This window comes from Platalea leucorodia (assembly GCF_965183815.1).
Source record: "Platalea leucorodia genome assembly, chromosome: Z".
Lineage (NCBI taxonomy): Eukaryota > Metazoa > Chordata > Aves > Pelecaniformes > Threskiornithidae > Platalea > Platalea leucorodia.
In genome coordinates this window covers 13,351,584-13,375,607 of record NC_138858.1, presented here as the reverse complement: position 1 = coordinate 13,375,607, position 24,024 = coordinate 13,351,584, and the positions used below count along the sequence as shown (strand labels likewise).

General features: G+C 41.3%; 1 protein-coding gene across 1 annotated transcript in view; it reads left to right on the top strand.

Annotated features, from left to right (window-relative positions):
* ADAMTS12 (ADAM metallopeptidase with thrombospondin type 1 motif 12) overlaps positions 1 to 24,024 on the top strand; it is a gene marked incomplete at both ends in the record, with an annotated part of 171,234 nt that overhangs the window by 95,615 nt on the left and 51,595 nt on the right. Inside the window, 8 exons of the mRNA XM_082335624.1 lie at positions 1,201 to 1,325; positions 2,633 to 2,782; positions 5,377 to 5,520; positions 6,212 to 6,356; positions 10,303 to 10,395; positions 10,610 to 10,755; positions 11,608 to 11,777; positions 21,040 to 21,173. Coding sequence (XP_082191750.1) covers positions 1,201 to 1,325; positions 2,633 to 2,782; positions 5,377 to 5,520; positions 6,212 to 6,356; positions 10,303 to 10,395; positions 10,610 to 10,755; positions 11,608 to 11,777; positions 21,040 to 21,173 — 1,107 coding nt within the window. The remainder of the gene's footprint in view (positions 1 to 1,200; positions 1,326 to 2,632; positions 2,783 to 5,376; positions 5,521 to 6,211; positions 6,357 to 10,302; positions 10,396 to 10,609; positions 10,756 to 11,607; positions 11,778 to 21,039; positions 21,174 to 24,024) is intronic.

The following is a 24,024-nucleotide window of genomic DNA, read 5'->3' as shown; positions in this document are numbered from 1 at the left end:
GGTCACAAGCCATGTTTCCCAGGGCTCAGTACTGGGGCCGGTTCAGTTTAATATCTTTATCAATGATCTGGATGAGGGGATCAAGTGCACCCTCAGTAAGTCTGCAGATGACACGAAGTTGGGTGGGAGTGTTGATCTGCCTGAAGGTAAGAAGGCCCTACAGAGGGATCTGGAGAGGCTGGATTGATGGGCCGAGGCCAACTGTATGAGGTTCAACAAGGCCAAGTGTTGGGTCCTGCACTTGGGTCACAACAACCCCATGCAATGCTACAGGCTGGGGGAGGAGTGGCTGGAGAGCTGCCTGGCGGAAAAGGACCTGGGGGTGTTGGTTGACAGCCGCCTGAACATGAGCCAGCAGTGTGCTCAGGTGGCCAAGAAGGCCAGCACCATCTGGCTTGGATCAGAAAGTGTGGCCAGCAGGACTAGGGAAGTGATCATCCCCCTGTACTCGGCACTGGTGAGGCCACACCTTGAATCAGTTTTGGGCCCCTCACTCCAAGAAGGACATGGAGGTGCTGGAGCGTGTCCAGAGAAGGGCAACGAAGCTGGTGAAGGGTCTAGAGCACAAGTCTTATGAGGAGCAGCTGAGGGAGCTGGGGTTGTTGAGCCTGGAGAAGAAGAGGCTGAGGGGAGACCTTATTGCTCTCTACAACTGCCTGACAGGAGGGTGTAGTGAGGTGGGGGTTGGTCTCTTCTCCCTAGTAACAAGTGATAGGATGAGAGGAAATGGCCTCAAGCTGCGCCAGGGGAGGTTTAGGTTGGATATTAGGAAAAACTTCTTCACTGAAAAGGCGGTCAGGCACTGGAAGAGGCTGCCCAGGGAAGTGGTTGAGTCCCCATCCCTGGAGGTATTTAAAAGACGGGTAGATGTGGTGTTTGAGGACATGGTTTAGTGGTGGACTTGGCAGTGCTAGGTTAACAGTTGGACTCGATGATCTTAAGGGTCTTTTCCAACCTAAACAATTCTATGATTCTAATTTTTCCTTTAGCTCCACCAATTACAAAAATGTCAACATATTAACTTAATATTCAATATGTTAGATAAATAGATGTCATTGCTCCTAATGGTGGCTATAGCTTTATGCAAAAGCATAACCAATTGCATTTCAAAGATGACCCAGCTTCACAGCTAACATCACTGACATGTTATTGCAATGCAGTGTGGTCTTTACAATAATATATTCTTTCATTTTCCATTAGCAAGGCTTGAAGATAGTTCACCATGCTGATAAGACACTAGCCAGCTTCTGCAAATGGCAGAAGAGTGTCAATCCCAAGAGTGATGTCAACCCTACACACCACGATGTGGCCGTCCTTCTAACCAGGTACGACAGAAGTTCAGCATCTGTGACTATTGTTTCATTGTGGTTTTTTTGGTGATGATATTTTTTTATAGGCTCACGCCATCATTTAGTTCATCCTGCACAGAACCCAGTAAAGTGGTCTGATGAAGACATGCTGTTTCTGAAACACAGTGTTAAAGCAAAAATAACCTAGTGTAAGCATGACTGACACTCATACAGGCAGACAATATGAGCTGTATTATAAAAACATGTGGTTAAAGTTAGACCTTCTGTACGTTTTAAGGGGATTGTTTTTCATTTGTTTTTAAAGTACATATAACGCTTGATGTATGCATGTGGGTGTTTTATTAGAGATGCATCTTAGTCAGGAAATTGAGATCTGTATGTCCCGAGGGATTAGCAATTTGCAGAGCTCACGTCATTTTACCCACTTGATCCTATCTCATTTTGTGCTCTGTCACTCCTCTATTCTTCTTTAAGGCAATATAACAAAGCAATGTAGCATGTAGATGAACAACTCCATAATGACAAATCCTAAAGTAATATACAGGTGCAGCTCAGAATGGAAGAGTATTTTGCAAACACAGTGCCATTTATTTTTAAGCTTTAAAGTGTATGATTTTTAAATATTGTCTCCGTATTTAAGGAGACACAAAATATTCTTTTACGTGTGAGCAAGGGAGGCACAGAAAACTTAAAGGTGCTGTCTGAGGTTACACAGGAAGTTTGTGGCAGGTCATGAAACAGAACTTCTACAGGTGTGTAAAAATGGATCCAATCTGCACACAACTGAGAGAAAAAATTGGGTCTAAGGTCTGAAAAAAAAAGTCCTAAGTTAAAGTCTGTCAGGCAAAACAAAACCCACACACAAAAAAAACCCCTCAAGTGGTGCAGTGAAGAAGAGAGTCAACAAATCTTAAAATGAGAAAAAGAAGTCTCACAATGATGCATGGTTTACCTCTCTAAATAAACAGGATTCAAACGGTTCACTTGAATGAAGCTGAGGTATGGTAAGTTTAATAAACCAGACCTCAAAACACTGTCAGATGTGGAGGTTTTAAAACTTTTTCTTATGTGAGTTGACAATAAACATACGTATTCAGGCACTACAGCAACATAAATATTGGCTACAAATTAAAGCAGTATAATATGATAGTAACAGACCAAGTGCATGTTGTTGTTGTTTATAAAAACATTAACACTATGCTTTGCTTAAAATGCAAATTAGCACTGATACATTATCAGATGGAGACTTGCTACCCAATGTAAGTGACGATCTACAGTTGGTTTTAAGCTCTTTTAATTGCACGCCTCTTTTGTCATTCTAGAAAGGACATTTGTGCTGGCATGAATCGTCCATGTGAAACCTTAGGTTTGTCTCATCTGTCAGGCATGTGTCAGCCTCACAGAAGCTGTAACATCAATGAAGATTCTGGCCTTCCATTGGCTTTCACTATTGCTCATGAACTTGGACACAGGTATAGTTGAAAGTGAAGGGGGGACCTAGTTGAGTTTAATTTATTATTTGTATGTTAATACTCAAATTGACAGACGGAAACAAAACAAGGAGTGAGTTAATGTCTCTATTATCAAAATCAAAACTGTATTTTTTTTTTCTCAGCAAAGTAATAAGAAAGAGATTCTTAAGCCTTTGACATTTGTTTATATTTACAACTATTCAGTTTGCCCCTTTTAACTGAGTCTGGTAGAGCAGTAAATCAGGATGAAATAATTAAGCTGTGAAGAAACATCACTTAATTGTGCTAATTCTTCCAAACATATACTGAATTACTATTCAATTGCTTTAGATGATCTCCAAATCAATCCAAATCATTTACATAAAACATACCTGTTTCATTATATCAAGGTTTTTCAATATTGCAGATTATCTAGAAACCATTTTTAATTCAAGCAGTCAAACTTCACAGAAATGTCAAATCTTTGTTCTCCTTTCTGACGAACAAATAAAGTCACTTTTGGGCATTTCTTAATAACTGGCATCTTCTGTTTATTAATATTGCTATTGTGGATACACTTAGGTCAAGTCAACTAAACTTCCTGGGCATTTAGTTTTGGACACAGCTCAACTTTTTTTTGTGATTGGTTATTTTTGCTTCAAACTAGATTTCTCAGTATTTCTGATTTCTGAGGGTGCTTTGGCTGGTTGGTTGGTTTATTAAACTCACCTGAAAAAATTGTGATTTTTTTAATCTCTTTTGACACTGAGCTGTTTTCCCCAGGGTAGAGGCCTATCTCATGGATATTCCGGTTTGGCTATAATGCCTGGACTTCTCAGCTGGACCATGTTGCATGGCTAGGTGACGTGTTCACAATCACATTACTTTCATTATGCACCCAACCACCAGTCAGGACGAAGTCTGTATTTCCTGATGAGATATAATAATAATAATAATCTGATATAAAGATGACTCAAGTATTGATCCATTAATTGGCCTTTCTTTATTCAAACCCTCAGTTGCCAGAAAGGAAATAATACAAGTAAATAATGCTGAAAACATTACAATTGGATCTGGGTGCTTTGGGTTTAGTTACTTGGTTCCCACAACCTCTTGCTGACAGGGAGCTTTTTTCATTAACACTAGTTATCAGAAGACATTTCTTCCCCATAGAGTTTTGTGTGACCTTCTCCTGGCCTAGCCTGGGTAGTTGGTAACTCACTGTCCTTTGGGTGCTGTGAGACAGAGTACTGCTGTACTTGCCTTTGCAGGAGTGGTGCGGGGCCTTGCCTGTAAGAATTGTCTCCATGGAGAAAATAGAATACTGTAGGGTTTGTTGTTAACATGAAACCATCCTTCCCTCAAGCCAGGTTAGAGTACATAGGTTAAAAAGTTTAAATATGGACAATAGAAGTCTGTAAGAACAGATGAACAAAAAATGAGAAGAAAGCCATGTACCTATTCCTTAAATGAATGCCAAAAGTCAACTCTTCCCCATACCGTCCCTCTAGATGTTCTCAGCCTCCTCTATCAGCAGACCCTGTTCATGGAAAAGAGCCTGTGAGCAAGGGGACACACTTGCTTTTATGCCTCAGAGCCACTATTGGAGTTGATTCTGACTGAAATCGTGCCCTGCTTTTGGAACATTTGAGTCATGGTACAATTACATTTTCCAGAAACAAAGTCTTAAGTGGTTTGAACTCACTGTGTCTGATCCGTGACTGAATCACAACCTGAGTCAGTTTTCACTGCTCTTTCACACAAGGGCTTACACACCTTCAGATGTTAACAGTGTAGGCGTCAACACCTTCATAAATCAATATCTTTGTATATTATTATTTCAGATAATCTCCTTCACAATGAGGTGATATGGAGGCATGTATGTTTAGTGAGTTGCATCCCACCCAAAGTTTTTTATGTTTATGACTTTTACAAGCTGTTGAATAAAGAAATTTCTTAATAAGCCAGAGAGGCTGGAGAGAACCATGCTGGGAAGACCTGCTATGGAGATCTGTTTGTAAAGCACAGTTTGAGAAAGCTAAATAGGAAGAAGGAGTGGAGGTCGGAGGCAAATTCACTGAATATTCAGTAATTTTGAAAACAATCTCTGTTTCAACCTATCAAAAGAGATTTCAAAAGAAATAAGCAATAGAGATGTGATTATAAGAGAGTGTAAGACAGCGTGTAACAAAGCCCGATCTTAGTTAAAGTGGTACAAGTCTGAAATAACTGGGATCCAAGAGCTAGGAAGCGCTCTTAGCTTTAGCAGCTTTAACATAACTTTGAGGTTTAAACTGTAACTCCCGGCCCAACTGTGCAATAGTGTTTTGACTCCCCTAAAAATACGCCTGAGTATAGTCTCTGACAATCGTTCTTTATTTTGTGCAGGACAATATTGCTGTACATAACAGACGTGTTTGAAAGCCAGTTGGAGTGTAGATTTTTTGTAGGGTTTGTGTCAGATCTTCTGTATTTTTTTTAGCAAACAGGTATCTACAGCTCACCAGGGGAGGAAGCAACCTTAGTGTCTTTTTAAGCACAGCGTGGAACGCATGGGTAGGTGTTGTGGTACAACCAATCAGCTGCAATTATTAAATGTTGTTTTTTATCTCCAGTTTTGGTATCCAGCACGATGGAAAAGAGAATGACTGTGAGCCTGTTGGAAAGCGCCCATATATTATGTCCCGACAGTTGCAATATGATCCTACTCCACTCACCTGGTCGCAGTGCAGCAAGGAATACATCACACGTTTCCTAGAGTGGGTGATCAGCTTGTAGCATTTCCCTGAAATGAGTACAACTGTGTATGAGATGTTTATGTGGAGTTTAAAGTAAATCCTATATCATTATATTACTCAATGTAGGTTTTTTAGGGTGCTTGAGTTAATTCCCATGGAAGGCATACCCCAAGCTTATTGCTCACTTAGTATTTGGGGAAAGCTCCATTATATTCTTGTTTTCTGGAAGTGTACTCAAGTCTTGTCATATCAGCTCAGGTTTGGTGCAACCTGCAACTTTTTGTGGTTATCGGGAAGAAGGAAGCCTTTCCATCAAGGACTGTGATGGAACATCACAGACCTTGCCTTTGGCCACAATGACATGTGCTTGACTTCAATGACTTGTTCAAATTTGTTATCTTCTTTTTAAGAGCAGCAATATGGTATGACTTTAACCAGAGGCTGTGAAGTGCTCTGAAGACACTGCAAAACGTAATGACCTCATGATATTTCCACTTTGACAAGCTGTATTTTGCCTTTGTAAACCCTCCCTTACTAGATGGAGTGCTGTTTGTTAGCAGCACTTCAGCATAACTTCTCTGGAATTTGGAAGTATTCTTTCAAAAGGCCATATGCAAAATTACCATTAAGAATTAGATATTGAGAGTCTGTATAGAAGGGTCAAAAAAATGTGGTTGTAGGGTTTTTTTAATATGCAATTTTTGTCTTTTAGCCGTGGGTGGGGATTCTGTCTGGATGATATCCCCCAAAAAGAAGTTTTAAAGTCCCCGATCATTGCTCCTGGAGTCATTTATGATGTGCATCACCAGTGCCAGCTTCAGTATGGTTCCAATGCTACTTTCTGTGAAGATGTGGATGTAAGTGCTGTATGCTTTTCTTCATTCTCCTAATAAGAACTTAAGCTTCTTTGAACAGTGTGGAAGTTCAGTCAGTGACCTTCAGTTGCTAACTACAAATGCAGTATGTTCCGAGTCTCATAGGCTAGATGTGCAATGCAGGCATTGCCTAACATTGTTTTAATTTCACTCTGCAGGTTCTGGAAGTGAGTTGTTGCATTTTTTTCCCTGTATTTTTGTTCAATTTTTTTCTGAAGAAATCAGGGTTGTGCTTTCTTCCCATATGTCCTGATTTTTCACACTCTTGGTGGTCTAACTAATTAAAGGAAATTTCAGTCCATGTACCTTGAAGAATCTTTATTTTCCTATCAGATATCAGATTTTTATGTGGAAATGCGTAATTTATGAAGTACCCTGGGGTCTGTCTCACAGCACAGCAAAATAGTGTTGTGTGGAGATGCAAGGGAGCAGCATAGTCACAGCAGCACAATTCTGCGAGAGCTAGGAGCCACTGCAGAGTAACAGGTTATATTAGCTAAGGTGCAGGGGTATGGTATTTTAACTGTACATAGCACATTCAGAGGTATTTGGCTCCACACATTTTTCTACATAGAACAGTTCAGAAGCAGTGGTTTCAAATGCTAGTCTAGCTAAGTGATCACTAATTTTTGCTGTGTTTTTGCAGCAATATGCAGCAAACATTGCAGATAGCATCCAGCTTGCTCACCCTGTTAAACACAGCTGTGGCAGAAGCAGTGTCATGGCTATCAGCAGTGCTGGAGTGTTTTTTAGGCAAGGTATTGTGCACAGCTGTGGACTAGGGACTGCCAGTGTTGACTGTTTATTCCATTCGACAATTATGTGTATCCTTATATACCCTTCTATTAGGGAGATTATTTCTGATTAATCTTCTCAGCCTTAATAGATAACATAATTACCAGGGTTGAACTACAATTACTGAATCTGAAGCAGGTATTGAAAGATTGCTTTCATTACCTGCTGTTCCAGTTTCCTCAGTTACTGTAATTTGTCTGTTGGTACAGATAGAAAATTAAAGTGTAATTTTGCAGTGTTGGTTCATTCTGTCTCTCCTTGGGTTTGAACCTCGTAGGCCTTTACATTCGACATCTCCTGATTAACCAATTTTACAGCTAGATATGTCAGAAAACTAGTTGGTGTCATCTCATTTTGCATTTTACTGAAAGGCCTCTGTTTTGCAGGTAGCTGCACTGGCAAGGAGAGGAATTGTGAATAGTATAGTCTGCCTGGCATGTTGAATGATCAGTATAGTCATTTTGTCTAAGAAGTCTGACTGTTCTTTGCCTTTCCAGTATTTACTTAACACTCACTCACTGAGCAGGCTACATTTGTTCTCTAAGTTTTAATGTCTGACTGAATTCGATCCACAGATTCTTTTTGAGAGAAGAATCTGCATTTAGCTGAAGATGCCCCAGAGTTCAGTGATTACACTTAACAAAGACAGAGGTTTATAATTCAGATAGTGGTTTCCATGAACCATTTAGGTAGTAAGTCCTCTAAGCGTCTTGCAAAGTACATAAATATTGTCCCTCTAATAAGGAAAAGAAAAGCAAAATACAGATTAGGGGGAGGAATTTTCCAAGCGGTAGGTGGATCTATAGCTTCCTATAGGACAGGCTGTAGGAGCTCAGAATCCTTAGCTTATTGACTTCTCTTTGTCTCTTTATTGACTTCTCTTTATTCTCTTTATCTCCAAAACTTCCACTGACTTCAGTGAAACTGTTTTTTTTTGGACTTGACTTTCTTTAAGGCACAGACCCTGCTCTCATAGATTGCGTGGAAAGTGTATACCCTATTGCTTATGATAAAAATCACTTGCCTTGCAATGAGGCCATGGTAGAGTCATGAATTTCTGGCTGTTACCTCCAAAAGCACACAGTAAACAGTGCTTTTTTTTGTACTCTTGTTATTGCGGTATTCTTAAAGATAGAAAAAAGCTCTGGTACATGGAGATCAATACAGAAAAATTCTTGCAAAGCTGAAGAATTTCCTCTGTGAACTCTTGACTTTGAAATCTATGAGTACACCTCATAAAAATTTAACTGTCAGTGAGAAGCTGTGTTCGGTTTCTGTGCCTTTCTCTGGTATCTGAAGCACAGTGCAGGAGTGCACTTCATACACTAAAAAGCACAAAACATAATCTATGTACGAGAGTTAAAGGATGAATTTCATAATGAAAGAAAATTCATCAACCAGAACTCTTGGGTAGCTCTGCCTTAAGAACCTGACAACAGTGGCTTCACAAAGAGTTGCTAAGTAATGCTACTCTTGAACTATAAATAGGGAACTGCAAAACAACCTTTGACTTGTATACATTGCCCAAAAGCAGCTAAATGAGCTGAGATGCAATGCCACAGACATTGTATTCCAACCGGATATTTGGAGTGCTTCGAGATGTTCTATACTATCAACTTTCTTTCTGGTGTTCTAGATGAAAACCAAGGTGAACACACAACACAGAAAGTAAATAAAAGGCAACTCTCTCAAAACTGACTGTGCCCAAGCTTAGCTATTTTACATAGAAGCAGGTCAGAAACCAGCAGCCAAGTTTTGCATTTCACGTTCGGCCAAATGCTGCTGCTGGCTCATTGGGGCTGGAATTTTGCAAGTGCTCGGTTTCTGTGTGGCTCCCAAACCTGTCATGTTGTTTGCTCTGAGAATCCCAGTGGGAGCTGCTAGCAGGATCCTTCTTATCAGCTCCTTTCTCTGATGAGACTTACAGGTGTCCCTGCTTCACGGGTAGATGCTGCCAGCTCTGTTCCCTCTCCCAGTGCTGAACTCTGCAGTTCAAACAGCCTCAGCCAAGACCTGGCCCAGAGCCCGTGGGCTTTTGCTTCTGCTGTTCCAGTTGGGAGTGCACAGTCTCTCTGACACCCATGGTTTCTCCAGCTTGGAAGCGATCTTCCATACAAAGCCCTGCTCACTCAGGAGTTCCCAAGCATGCAGGGCTCCTGCACGTCAACCGAAATAGTAGCTGGTGTGCATGTAAAATGAGGAGGGGGGAATGGTCCTCGATGTCTGTCTTCACTCTCTAGAGAATAGTTCTGATTGAGAGAGGAAGACTTGTTGTAAAGTAGCTGTAATGTTTCTTGCCCTGCTAGCTTTGTTGACTCTCAGGAGTTTCTGTCCCTTCTGTGGAGCTGAATGCTGCACATGGAGCAGCAGCTGAAATGTTGTGCTTTACTGGCAATGTACTGCATTAAACTGGGACCAGTTTCTGAGTAACTTAATATGCAAGCATTCACTGACCAGAGCCCTTACTGTACCTAGCCCACAAGGCTTTTTTCTTTGCCAGCTAGCCTGGGCTGCTTCTTTTAGATCATTCCCTTGCCATCTCCTTGCCTGGTGTTTTAAGAGACCTGTGTTTTGATCTGTTTTTCCTCATCCAGTTTTGGGACCTCCATGAATATTGGCCTGGCTGTTGTACTTGGAGACATGATGTTGTTTTTACTTACCTGGCTGGCCTCTCTAACCTTCTTTGATTTCACTGTATGTTGTCAGGCAGACAGCAATGCAAAACTGAACATTGTATTCGTTAGTACTCATCAAATGAAAATAATACAATATCTGTTCACCTTCGCTATAAACAGTAGTCCCCAAACTTGGTAAAGCCATTTTTCCTGTGTGTAGCTGGGAGCTGAGCAGCCAATGAGGAGAATATTTAAACTCACATAGTTCAGGTAATTCACTTGATAAAAAGTATTCACTGTTTTGTATTTGTCAAATAGTCCTTCCTTGTACCCTAATGAGGAGTACCTAAATTTGGATCCTTGGTGGGTCCTAACTTGTGGAAAACCCTGAACCTCTGGTAATACAACCCTTATAAGGCTTTGTAAATGGATGTACGAAACCATGGGAGACTTTTGAAAATCTTGGCCATGGGAGTTCAGCTCTCCTTCAGACTGCTGCAGTTTTCTTTCTTTTCCAGAACCTTTGCCAAACACTCTGGTGCTCAGTGAAAGGCTCCTGCCGCTCCAAACTGGATGCAGCTGCAGATGGAACTCGGTGCGGAGAAAACAAGGTGACTGTGAGCTGTGCTGCCTGCAAAAGGGCAGCAGAGGAACCCTGAGTAGCTCTGCCATTGTTTACTGTAAAGGATGGGCATCCTGTGACATCTCCATTTAAATTTCCACTTAAGGTTTCAACCTTCAGGGACTGAAATAACAAATAATTCACAATAACATTTTCCTGTGACAATGATCTTAAGCTGTTTGTCCTTTCTCTTCTCTCTTCAGTGGTGCTTCTCTGGTGAGTGCATTACAGTAGGCAAGACTCCTGAAGCAATCCATGGAGGATGGGGCGTTTGGTCATCCTGGTCCCATTGCACAAGGACATGTGGGGCAGGAGTTCAGAGTGCAGAGAGACCATGCGATAACCCAGAGTAAGCTGAGTGCGCAATCTTTTCTTACCTTTTATTCAAGATCTATGAGGTACTTAAGACATTGGAAACTCTTTTGGATGAGACTGTTACCAACAAGTGCCACAGCAAGACAGACGCTGAACACCTCTGCTTCCCAGTTAAGCATACCTGTGTGAAATTCAGTTGGCTCACCTTTTACAATTGTCATCTCATTTTTTAATCCTTATCCTCCACGGAGCTTATTTCTACACAAAATGAAAAAAAATTGTGTTATTTAGCATTCAAGCTTTGCAGAAATAATAGAAATGTTGCTTTAATAATACTGGCCTGAATAAATAAATGTCCTCAAACATCAGGTGAGAACAATAGCTAGCAATCTGTTCCTGAGGTAAATCTCACCTTTCATATTTTGTTCTAGTCATCAGCTTTATTTGAGCTTCAGACACATGAGTTAATAGGTACAGAACATGAAAGGCAGAATTTTCTAATACATATCTGAGTTCATGAAGACTTTACATCTCATTTGCAGAAATCACTAGGAGGGTGCCTAACAGCAGAAATCACGTGGCTTTTCTGGAAGAACTGTCAAACATTCTGGAAAATATGGTATTTTGGGGGAGTTAATTTGATAAAGTAATTTGTTGTGGGCTCAGCCAGGCAATGTACTAAGCACTTCTTTGGAATTCAGTGTTTGTCTAGATCTCTGTGCTCCATACTGACATGTTTGAGTACTTGAACATGTGAACATGTATCTCTACCCTATCAAGGATTCACATTCACCTTGTTATCCCATTGTAACCTGAAAGACATTGCTCTTTTAAGACTACTATTTACCCAGAATCTCATGTCCCAGTCTCAATTTTCCTTTTCTAGACCACAATTTGGAGGAGACTACTGCACTGGAGAAAGGAAACGCTATCGCATGTGTAACATTAGCCCCTGTCGCAAAGGCTTGCCAACCTTTCGTCAGATGCAGTGCAGTGAATTTGATACAGTTCCCTACCAGAATGAATTCTACCACTGGGTTCCTGTTTATAACACAGGTATGAAGCTACACATTTTTTAATATCTTGTATAAAAAGTCAAATTTACAGACCTATGAGAAACCTCTATGAGGGCAAGAAGTCACTGAATTATAAGTCTTTTAGAGTGAAAAATCTGCTGTGCCTCCAAATGCAGGTGTGCCTTTTCTGTATACACAAAGGCAGTGGTTCTCCTCTACACATAGATATTTTTGCAAAGCTCTGGTGATAATGGCTGTGAGTGTAACTAGCACAGCTCCTGGAAAGATATTGCACTAAGAAAAGCTGTTGAAGTCACGTCTATAGCAATTGTTCAGGATAGACCTAAACCATCTTTTCCAGTGTCAACTGCAGAACAAGAATTACAGTAGTATAGTGTACAGCTGTGTGTTTCAGCCTGCAGGTTTCGCTGCACCCAATAAGCAGAGCTGTTCCACTGCACAAATCTGGCTTTACTGCTTCCAAACTCAGATCTGCGTGGTAAGTGTACCTGGCACCACACTGAGGAAGTAATACCTCAACAGGTTCAGTATTGTACTGCCCTGTATCGTAGAGACAGAATCGATGTTTCTGCCATATAACTTGCTTTGTAACACCTGGTTACTAAATACAGGGGTAACAGTTATTACCGTGCGGTTTGATTCTTGGTGTATGCATAAATGTAAGGTGTAGATTATCCAGTAGAAGCTAGCAGTATAATTTTTTAATGAAAAAATAAACCAGTTGGGGCAGTGAAGCTCAAGATTCAACTTTCAATTTTGTTTGCTAATAGTATCTTTCAGCATCTTCATTGCTTCATTTTCACAGTTATTGGCAGTTGTGAATAGATTTCCTAAATTTCAGCTACTCTTTCAATTTCACCTAACAAATACACCATTGAAGATCAAGCTGGAGCAGACAGACTTCCAGGAAAATTTCTGATAAAAGAAAATATGGTTGATAGAAAAAGACTTTTTCAGAAGGACTCCCAGTGAAGCAAACCATGGTAAATGCTAACAGCCTAAGGCTTAGTCCAAAGCCAAACTTATAAACCATTTTCTGCAGTCGCTTGTCACTGAAATTGGGATTCCAGTCCTCTCTGTTACGTGTACCACTGCAGGGTACAGCCTTGGTTCTGTTCATGTCCTCTCTAGGGCAGTGCTACAGATCTGGTTGTTCTGCATGTGCATTTGTTGCAGAAGGTGTGCTTTTAAAGGACATTAAGAATCATGAATTAAATGCTTCCTGCACACTGGAAAGCAGGCCTATGGTGTGTTCATGCCATATTTCAAACAGAGCTGATTGGAGCTTTACAGACACACCACTTATCTTTAAAATGCTGCATTGTTGAGCCTGATATATTTCATCTGGAACATCCTGGGTTGCAGTGACCTTTTGCAAAATCCTTCAAATACCAAGGAAATATTTTTTCTGTGGCTTAAAAAGCTTTTTGACTGTTTTCGACTGTTTTCACCTGTTTTCTCAGCAGCCAGAATTTCAATCTAGGGTTACATGTCTCTCCCGTGATCTGTGAGGTCCTTAATGTTTGCAACTTCATTCTTACGTTCCATTAACAGCATTTGAAGGGTTTTCTTGCTGCTAATCTCTAACTTACAAAAATTCTGGCTTCCTCAGATAGGCAGGCTCTCCTGGGAACACTCATCTAAGCAGGGAGTTGGCCAAATCCTGTGCTGATTCTTCATCTGATATCATCACTGAGGGTGGGTGGCTATCATGGGCACACTGCTTCCAGTTTTGTCCAGGCAGCGTTACCTACGGCACTGAAATACACCTGAAAGTTTTCCTCCCATCTCAGTTTCAAATTTTCTTTCACCTTCCATTGGTTGCTCAATTCACCTTCAATTGGTTGTCCTGGGCAAAATAACTTCAAATAGAGTAATGAAACAGTGCTCTCTCTGTGAGATGGAGCAGTTTGAGCCTTTCTTGTGAGTGTTTGTCCTAAACAAACCAAGACTTTAAACAAAAGCAAACCAACAGCCTCCTGTAAACCCCACACAACAAAGAGCTGATGTTTCAGGGCTCTGGAGACTTAATTACCATGTCCACCATATGTACACCAACCTTTGTCAATATACACCAGCTTCCCTTGTTTTCCCCTTAACTGGTGCAATCCAATTTCAAAGACTTTTCACAGCAATCTGTTACTACTTCAGCTTGCTGCCAAGAAGGTTTTGGCTTGTGTGGTGGGCTGACCCTGGCTGGATGCCAGTGCCACTCTATCACTCACCTCCTCAGCAGGACAGGGGAGAGAAAATATAACAAAAAGTTCATGGGTCGAGATAAGGGAAGGGAGAGATCATTCACCAGTTACCGTCACAGACTTGACTTGGGGGAAATGAGTTTAATTTATTACCAATTAACAACAGAGTAGGATAATGAGGAATAAAAACCAAATCTTAAAACACCTTCCCTCCACCCCTCCCTTCTTCCCGCGCTTAACTTCACTCCTGATTTCTCTACCTCCTCCCACGGGCGGCGCAGGGTGACAGGGAACAGTGCTTGCGGTCAGTTCACCACACGCTGTCTCTGCCGCTCCTTCCTCCCCAGGGGAGGACTCCTCACACTCTGCCCCTGCTCCAGCGTGGGGTCCCTCCCACGGCAGACAGTCCCCCACGCACTGCTCCAGCGTGAGCCCTTCCCAGGGCTGCAGTTCCTCACGAACTGCCCCAGCGTGGGTCCCTTCCACGGGGCGCAGTCCTTCAGGATCAGACTGCTCCAGCGTGGGTCCCCCGCGGGGTCACCAGCCCTGCCAGCAAACCTGCTCCAGCCTGGGCTCCTCTCTCCACGGGGCCACAGGTCCTGCCAGGGGCCTGCTCACAGGGTCACAGCCTCCTTTGGGCATCCCCCTGCTCTGGCGTGGGGTCCTTCCAGGGCTGCAAGTGGATCTCTGCTCCAGCGTGGACCTCCATGGGCTGCAGGGGGACAGCCTGCCTCACCATGGTCTTCCCCAGGGGCTGCAGGGGAATCTCTGGTGCCTGGAGCACCTCCTCCTCCTCCTTCTGCACTTCTTCTTCCCCCCCTCCTTCTTCACTGGCCTTGGTGTCTGCAGGGCTCTGCCTCTCACGTATTCTCACTCCTCTCTCTGACTGCAGTTGCTGTTGCGCAGGTTTTTTCCCCCCTTCTTAACTATGTTATCCCAGAGGCGCTACCACTGTTGCTGATGGGCTCAGCCTTGGCCAGCAGTGGCTCTGTCTTGGAGCCGGCTGGCGTTGGCTCCCATCCGACACAGGGCTTCTCTAGCAGCTTCTCACAGAAGCCACCTCTGTAGCCCCTGCCACGACCAAAACCTTGCCATGCAAACCCAATACAGCTTGTGTTTTATTATCAGGCATTTTAAATCCTCTTGTGCTGCACATGGGATATAAGGGGAAAAGAAAATATCATGACGCTTTCCCAAACCCTGAGTGCATGTAACTGTTTCTGTGTGGAAGCGTCTAGCTGAGGAGATGAAACCCTGAGCGAGACATTTTGTGACATTTTAGATATTCTGTGTTCCTTCATCCAGCTGGAAAAACTGTAAATGATCTAGGTGGTCACAACCCTCTCTCCTGGCTTTAATTTCATGGCTTACATAAGCCAGTTCTAATGAATATCACATTATTAAACACTGTCGTAATGTCCTTTTCTGTTGTGTAAATTGTACCTTCACAGGAGGACAAATACTCTTTTTTGAATGGCTTATGATTTCATATAAGGTGAGATGCAACAAGCAGCTTTAACAAGCAACCTGGCAGAAGAGCAGTGAATGACATCTCACTGTTACCTAGGCTAACTATATTTAAGGTTCCAACTGAGATTTTTTCCCTTCTGTTTTAAATGAGTTCGGGCCTGTTGGGGAACTTGCATAGGCCTGTTGTGGATTTGCCCTGGCGCACAGAAACCCATGTGCTCAAGCTGGAGCACCTGAGTATCCCTAGGAGTCTCAACATGAAGGGGACTTCCAGGTTCAGGGGTGGCTAAAGCATCCAGCAGCTCTGACCAGGATATTTTCTGAATTGTTCTCATGACCCAGGCCCCTACTTTGACACTTTAGTCAGACTTCGGTGCTAATTTACTTCTCTTGCCATCAGGCTGACCCCACATTTATTTATTTCATACCTTTTGACAAATTACATTTATCTGAATCTGATAGCTTCTCAGGGCTTAACTTCCATGTAGTGTATGAGTCCTACATTGAATCATATAAATACCTTTCTTTTCTCAGTCAGTGCCAGGATCATCTCGTGTACTGGTGGATAGGGGTTATGTTGCTGAAGTGTTTTAAATTTCATATTTCTTCCAAAATACGTCTGTGTATCAAGTAAGATTTGTACTGATATGGTCACAGGGGCTGTTCTAATAGCATGACATAATGTTTCTGCTGCCACTGCTTTGAAATGAGACTTTCTCCTGGAGTTAAAGTGATAAAGTAGCTTCACCTCAGCTTTTTTCCCTGCTTTCTCTGTGTTTGGTAATTGTCTTTTCTAATTTTCTTTATTTTGGATTTCCTCATCCAATTCTGAGTTGTCACAGAGGTAGGGGTTTGAAGAGGCCCACCTCTTTTCTTCCTTGAGAAGTAGGAAAAAATACTGAAGCCTTATCTTCTGCTGGCAGACACATTAATCACATCCTTCTCAGTCAGGTTAAGCTGGATCCTTCCTGCATGTGAACTCATGAGAGTCAGCTGCGAGGGCAACAAATTTAAATTAGGAGGACAATATGTTCCTTTCTAGTTATCTTCATGTTGTTCTGTTTACACTTGGTGAATCTGAACTCCATTAAAATATACACAGGGGAAAAAAATCACGTCTGAATTTTAGGATTTTTACTCAGCTTTGCTGGCTTGCTTACTCAGTCCCATTCTGATTACAGATAAGTCACTGGGTGCTTATGGGAGCTCTGTGGCTTGGGGTTCCATTACATCTGGGTTTCTTCTATCTATTAGAGGATTGATCTTGTCCCTCTTCATATCAGTAGCATAATCTTGGTGCAGGATATGGCACTAGGGATAAAAAAACAGGATGTAATTTTTCTAGGCTGCTGAGTGTTGGTGGCACCACAGCTAAAATCTTATGTCCAGTTAGGAGCAACGCACTGCCAGAAGGATGCAGCCAAACTGGAGGAGGTTTACAAGACAGCGACATGAAAGTCAAATGATCTGAAAAACATAGTTTATGGGAAAGGTTGAGAAAAGCAGGTTTTGCTCTACAAAAGAGAAGATGGAGTGAGTTAAATGCCAAATACTTTCAGAGAGTTTCTAAGGTTATATAGCATGTGTATCCCTGAGCTAGTAGACACAGGCTAGCAAGACTGCATGGCTCCATGCAGTGTTGCGCTCGGGTCTGGAAGAAGCTGTTGAGATCCAAGCGGTTCTGTGCCCTTGTTAACTGACCTTGAAAAGCAAGACCCCGTGGTCTTACCAGCTCAGTTTGAATGCAGCTCCTCTGCTTTCAAACTTGCGTTTGGCATCAAGTTTTCTGTCACTGTACCTCATACTGCAACTTCCCTTCCCCTCCACTCAAGCAGTGCAGGAATCCCCAGAGAGTGCCGCATCCAGCAATTCTTCATGTCCGTAAAAGTTAGGACAAGCAGAAACAGCCAAAACAGCATGAGGGAACTTTAGGTTACACCTTAAGAAATCTTCATTGCCATATGGGTGGTTAAACATTAGAGCAGGTTACCTAGAGGGTTTGAGGAATGAATATTATCATTCTAGACATAAATACAGTCTAAGCAGGAGCAGCCTAAGTGGCTTTGATCCTAGTTTGGTGTGGAAGGATGGATAAAACCCTCTACACTTTACCCAGGCAGAAATCAGCTCTGTTTAAAGGGGAATTCAGTGTGCTTTTTCTGAACAAGGATTGTGTGAGCATGGTCATTGCTGAGTGTTCACAGATTTCATGCACATGCTGGCTTGCAAGAATTTCTGTATATTTTGGCCTAAAAGTTACTAAGATGACAGCCTTTTTGTTGAAGTCTCATCATGAATTGATCAAATTTGCTGAAGGAAGTGAAACTAAACCAGCTGCTTTAATGGGTTCCTTCTGAGCAACCCTAGTGCTCATATTGATCTCAGTTTAGTCTATTTAGATTTTCAGGACTGAAATAAGATTTAGAAAATCTGAATTCAATGCCAATCTTTGCTTTCAAGTTCTTGCATCATTTTGGGAAATGTATTTATTTTCCTTGTGTTTCAGCTCTCTATCTGAAAATAGGAGATAAAAGTACTTTCTACATCTGTATCTGTTTCGTGTTTAAAATCTTAGACTTTTTGAGGACAGTGGCTGATTCTCATATGGTTTATTTACAGTCCTAGAATAATGGAGCCCTGATCTTTTGTCAGGTCCCTGAGCTCAGCTGTAAAAAAAATAATAACAATAGATAAGTAAATAATTTTAGAAAATGAATGGCTAATACAGTGCTAGGATAATTTCCTCAGTGGTGCCCTACCCAGCCTTCTATGCAGATGAAATCTCAAAATAACTTGAAGAATGATGGGAGGAGTATAAAAATTGGGTAGGATTGAGTTTGTGGGGAGGGAGCAATATCCTCTCATTTCCAGTGGGCCTCAGTAGAAAACTGATAGGAAGAAAAGCAATACAAAATTTGTGGGCACAGGTAGGATCTATTTTTAGATCAGTTACTACAATTAGGAAAACCAGGAAAGCTTTCACACCTGGAAAGCCCTTCTTTGAATTGTGAACATTTGCAAGTCTGAAAGTTTGTTTGTTACTTATTTTTACTTTTCATTTTGGCTTAGTAAGGGAGTTATCTTTCTCTACAAACCTTTGCTGAGTTATGTACTTAGACCATCATAGTTATGACAGGAATATGTCAGCAGCCAGCACTGCCTGCTTTTTCTTGCTCAGTGATTACTGAAATGAAATTGGATAGCATCTTGCTCGTTATGTCAACACACAGCTAGGGAGCAGGTACAGATATAAAACTGCTCTTCTACGTATTTCATTACAAACAGTGTAAAAGCTGAAATGGCTTTATGAAAAGTCTGTGTCTGTCAGGATCGATTCTGAGCAGGTGACAGACTAGCTGGAATTCTGGGATTTTTCTTTCCAGAAGGATATTGTACTTTCTGTTTAAAAAATGTTGCATCGAGAAGGTAAGCAAGGTGAAACAAAATTTAGAGCACTAAAGTAATCAAATTAGCCACATGGCCAGAAAGAGATTTCTGCAGGTAGAAGTAAAATTACTTATATCACTTATCATGACAGCTCTTATCAGAACAACTAATGGATGTTATGGCTGGCAGTTTTCACAGAGGGGCTGACGGCTGATAAGGATTACAAACTTTATGTTCTTGCCTGAGACTTTTGTAGCTCCATGTCCATTGATATTCTTGAACATGACTCACATCACCTTGAATTCCACCAGTTTTATAACCTTGGTCCATGTGTGTCCTCTGCCTCTAATTACTCTATTGCCCTTTATGAAGGCATCTTTGTTTGAGAAGCCACAAACACAACATTGTTGTCAGTCCTAAGATGCCATTTTAGCTCTGCTGACAAGAAGGAAAACACAAAACTCCTCATTAAGGTTTTGGATTTCCTTTAGTGTCCCTTTTTTTATTTTTTGGATCCCGGTTCAGCAGAGATCCTGTTTACATGAATGAGATCCATAGTTTTAAAGCTCAGGCTGTGTAGGATTCAGTCCTTGAGCTGCAAACACTTCGGGGGCAGGAGGTGCTGTCACCTTGGTGCTGTATGGTGCTGTGTATATGTTGGTGCTGTACAAACCAAAGCAATGAGAGTGAATTTCCCCCTTCAAAATAATAAACCCTTTTGTAGGAAATTATTTAGTTTCTTTGCATTACCAAAAGTTTGAATTTCTCTCATTACTAAAAATTCCTCTAATTTTTAAACACAGTTCTGTGTATGATACAAGCCAGGTCAACAAAGGAAGGGGAAGGAGGAATGGGAGGACGAGGGAGAAAGAAATTCATTAGCCAGGATGTAGGTGATGTATAGTTACCCTGCATCCCTCTGAGACCAAGGGAGCGGCTTTTGTCAGCTCTGTCAGGCACAGGATGAAACTGTCCCTCAGCAGAGGCACCTCTGCAGCACACAGGGAGATTGTATTAAAATGGCTCATTAATGGTGCCTTGAAGTCCCTACTGACTGGCGGCTTTAGGGCCCACTGCTTTACTCAGCAAAACATTCCAGCTTGCTGAGCATGAACAAATTGCTTTAGCACCTGGCTAGACTGAGGTCTTGGAATAGACCAAAACCAGAAGACAGGTCCTCTGTTGCTGTCCCTCATCAATATGACAGTGGATGATTCTTTTTTCGGTCAGGTAGCTCTGGCTTTGCTGGAGGGTTTCCAAGGAGTTTTATAAGGGCAGGGATTATATCTGTCTTTGCTTTGATTCTGGTTTCGTTTCTTCCATGTACAAGACTTATTTATCAAGCTTGTGTCCTTTGACTCTCCGAAGCCTGAGTTTCAAAATTTCCCATTCCCAAGGGACAGTGTCTGCGAGGCAGGGCAGTCTGTGTTTGGCTCTTCTCACTCCATAGACAGAATAGGCTAAGGCTGGTCCATTGCAGAAAATCTTGTTTCAGAGACCCACAGATTGCTTTTGCTACAGCTTTTCTCTTCCCTGTTGCTTCCGTGCACATCTGTCTGAGAGCAGCCTGGGTCTGTCAGACCGGCCAATATCATCCCCATTTCATAAGGTGCCAAGCAGGAAAAAAGTCCAGTGTTTGAAATAATTTATTAAGTGCCAGCAGACAGCTGAAAACAAGTAATGGTGTGACTCTCTACTGACATGCAGAAGATCAGAAGCAACCATTTGACTGCCCTCTCAGAGAGGCTGGCAGCAGTGATGAGCAGTTACAAATTATCTCTGAAATCACTCAGTCATCAGCTGGTGGAAAACTGTTACTTGTCAGTGTCCTTGTCAATCTCACCCCCAGATTCCTCCTTTCCTCTCATTAATGACAGCTGGTTTTGCTAGTTTCCCATTCCTTTCTCGATCACAGCTGATGGCCTCATTACTGCTCGACTCAGCCAGCTGGCTGTTAACATACCAGCGATGAAGAGCATGGAGGTGTGAGGGCACCAGCCACCAGCTGCTTCCTAGAAGTCTACAAGTGGCATTTATCAGGCCTGTGTCACTCTGTTAGCAATACAACCCTGGCTTTGCTAACTGCTTCTAATTAGGCCATTTCTGTCAGCAAATGCCAGGGGAGCTGAGTGGAGTGCAGTAAAGACATACTGTCATTCCCTTTGCATTACAATTCAATGTCCCGCTGAAGTATTTTCTGAGAAAGTATCTTTGTTTTCCTTTCAGCAGCCCCCTGTGAGCTCCACTGTCGCCCGATAGATGGCCATTTTTCAGAGAAGATGCTTGACGCAGTCACTGATGGTACTCCTTGCTTTGAAGGAAGGCACAGCCGAGATATCTGTATTAATGGCATGTGTAAGGTATTGGGTATGTTTGCATGTTTCTTTCTTTACAATTTTATTTTATAGTTATGGGAAAATGTTTAACAAATTTTTTTGAGGGTCGAGGCCAAGTACTCCATTTTATCACACTTTTAATGGTCATGGAAACAAGTTTATAGAAACAGCTTTTCCAAGTAGACATAAAAGTAGTTTCCATCCTTTTTAATGAATCCATTAGACTGAGTACTAATTACTTTTGGTACATTTTAACTCCTCTCTTCTTCTTCTGTTATTTTAAAACATCAATTTAAGAAAATCTGTTTGTTCCTGATGAGATGTTTTCACAAAGGATTGTAGCTTTAGGGTTGTAATTGGTGTCACCACTCTCTGTGTTTTTTTTATGAGAATGCAGTTTAACTTTACACATTATGTAGCAGTTCTGAACTGACTTGTAATAGGATTAGATGTTTGCACTTGAAGGCAGTAAAAATTATTTTAGTTTTGTAATTATTTTTATTTTGTAAATTGAACAACACTACAATGAGATAATGGGCAAACACAGAGTATGTTGTTCAATAATATGGTTCAATAATGTTCTGCTTATTATATAACTATAAAGTTGTCTGCATGTTCTGCATGTTGATAGTAGGTTTCCACGATGATGTGTGCATTTGTGGCATTTCAAGGTGTGTTCTGTAAATGCTGTAACACCCACAGTCTTAGCATTGGTTTTAGTGAATTTCTCATATATAAAATGATTACTTTACTTGTAGGGTATGTATTTACAACTATTTACAACTATTCTTCAAACTGGGGATTTGCATACTGTACCCCCTTGAAGACTGATAGCTTTTTTGCTTTTATCATCTTTGGAAACGAAAGCAGGACTTGGTGTCTTGTGGAAACTACCTTAGCTTACCATAGGGAGCTTGGGATTGTATGTCCGAAGTCATTGAATCGTGTAAAAATGCAACTAGAAGGGACTTCAAGAAGTTGTCTGTTTCATCCCTTTACAGAATCATGTTCCTTTTTTTTGATATTTTTCACATTCTTTTCTTAAAGACTTCTAGTGATGGAAACGCCACATTTTTAATAGGCCATTGGTATACCCTCTCTGAAGACTTTCTATTTTAGTAGAACGCCAGTCCCTCAGAGACCAACAATAAAAGTTTTGTTTTAAGATTTCCTTGCAGGACATGCATTTGTGAAAGGGAGTTACCAAGACCCTGCCCAAATTCACAGTGAAGAGATTCTGCTTGACTTTGCTGAGAGCCAGGATGGGCCTTTTAACAACGCTGTTGAAAGACCTGACCTGGCCTTGAACAGTTCAAGACAGATGGAAACACATCTTTAGCATATTGAAACGTGTAGTAAATGTTACATACCATATCAGTGCTTTTGACCTTCACTTGGAAGAGGCCAAGTGCTAAACTCAGAAGGCTGTCTTTGTGATGTTACACTTTCATTTTCTGATTTCCAGCCCAAATGGACTGGGATGACTATGGTTAATTTTAGTTTCCTTATGCTTTCTGTGTTGAACCTTGCCTGTGACAGTTCAAATTTATACCTATTTTAGCAATAGCAAAACTTAATTCATCAGAAGCGATAGATCAGAGGTGAAAGGAAAGCTAATTCTAATTGCAGTCTGTAGATACTAGATATACTTCAGTGTCAATAGCTCTGGGGACTCAAAGCCTTTCTAAAAAATTTCCTCCAAGGTACTGGTGCTATCATAAATACAGATTTGTCAGCATTTCACATGTAGACTACTACTTCACATCTGACAAACAGATTTAATTCGAGTCAGAATCCCAGAGTAAATAATATAATCATGCAACTGCCACAAATGAGAACAAATGATGAATAGGTAACCCAAATAGCTCACATTTCTGAAAGACAGTGTGCTTTTATCTGAAATAGGTACCCAACATAACACTTGAGGAGAAGCTTTTTCAGGTATCTCCATATAATTCACTAGTATTTTAGTCCAGCTAGTTAAACACAAGACATACATTACAGGTTACAGTGAATATATCTGGAAATGCATTTAATATAATTAGTCTGGTACATCATTCTTGTACTTCGATAGCAACGTGTTGCTAATGATGTGAAAAAGGAGTTCACAAACATTAATAGCAATGTCTATTAAAGCCCTGTTCTGGTTTTCAGTACTATATCTCACAAAAGCACTTCACATTTGTTCTGAGTACTAAAACAGCACTTCACTTAGGTCTGAAATTGAGCAAAAAATTAGAATGGTGAGATGTTGTACATTAGATCCACTGTCCATATCGCTCACATCTGTTTGGTGTGCAGAGTAGCTCTTTTTTAACAACCAAGTTCAGAGTTTTTCTAGTGGGTATGTCAAAACAAGATAGACAGACTCAGATTCAATCAAGAATTTTATCTCCTAAATTCAGCTGATTTTAATCTGATTTTGAAGTTTGCCATGGTTTTGTTCAGAGCAACCAGAGAAATTGGTGCTACCTTGATGGCTAAATGTGGATTGAAATGCCTCATTTTAGCTAACTAAGGTATACTGGATGCTTTCCTAGCCACCTTGGTAAAGCCATAATATGCATCTTCAAGTGGGAAGTAAGTATGGACAGATACTAACGCTGATTCAATGTGTCCAATTGAGTGTCCACAGCCCTTGCAATGTGTCCAATATAGGGGTCCTAATTTTTTAGACGTGTCATCTATGCCTCAGGGCAGAAGGAAGCCTTACCAGGTGTTAGTATGGTATTCCTTTAGAACTTGTCTCCTCAATTCAAAGACAAGCTAGAATTGTTAACTCATTTGAGGGCCTGGGATATAAAATAGCTGGGTCCTCTCTCAGCTTTGTCCTTACACAGAAGAGGAGTTCCCTAAACATATGTAATGCTGTTAA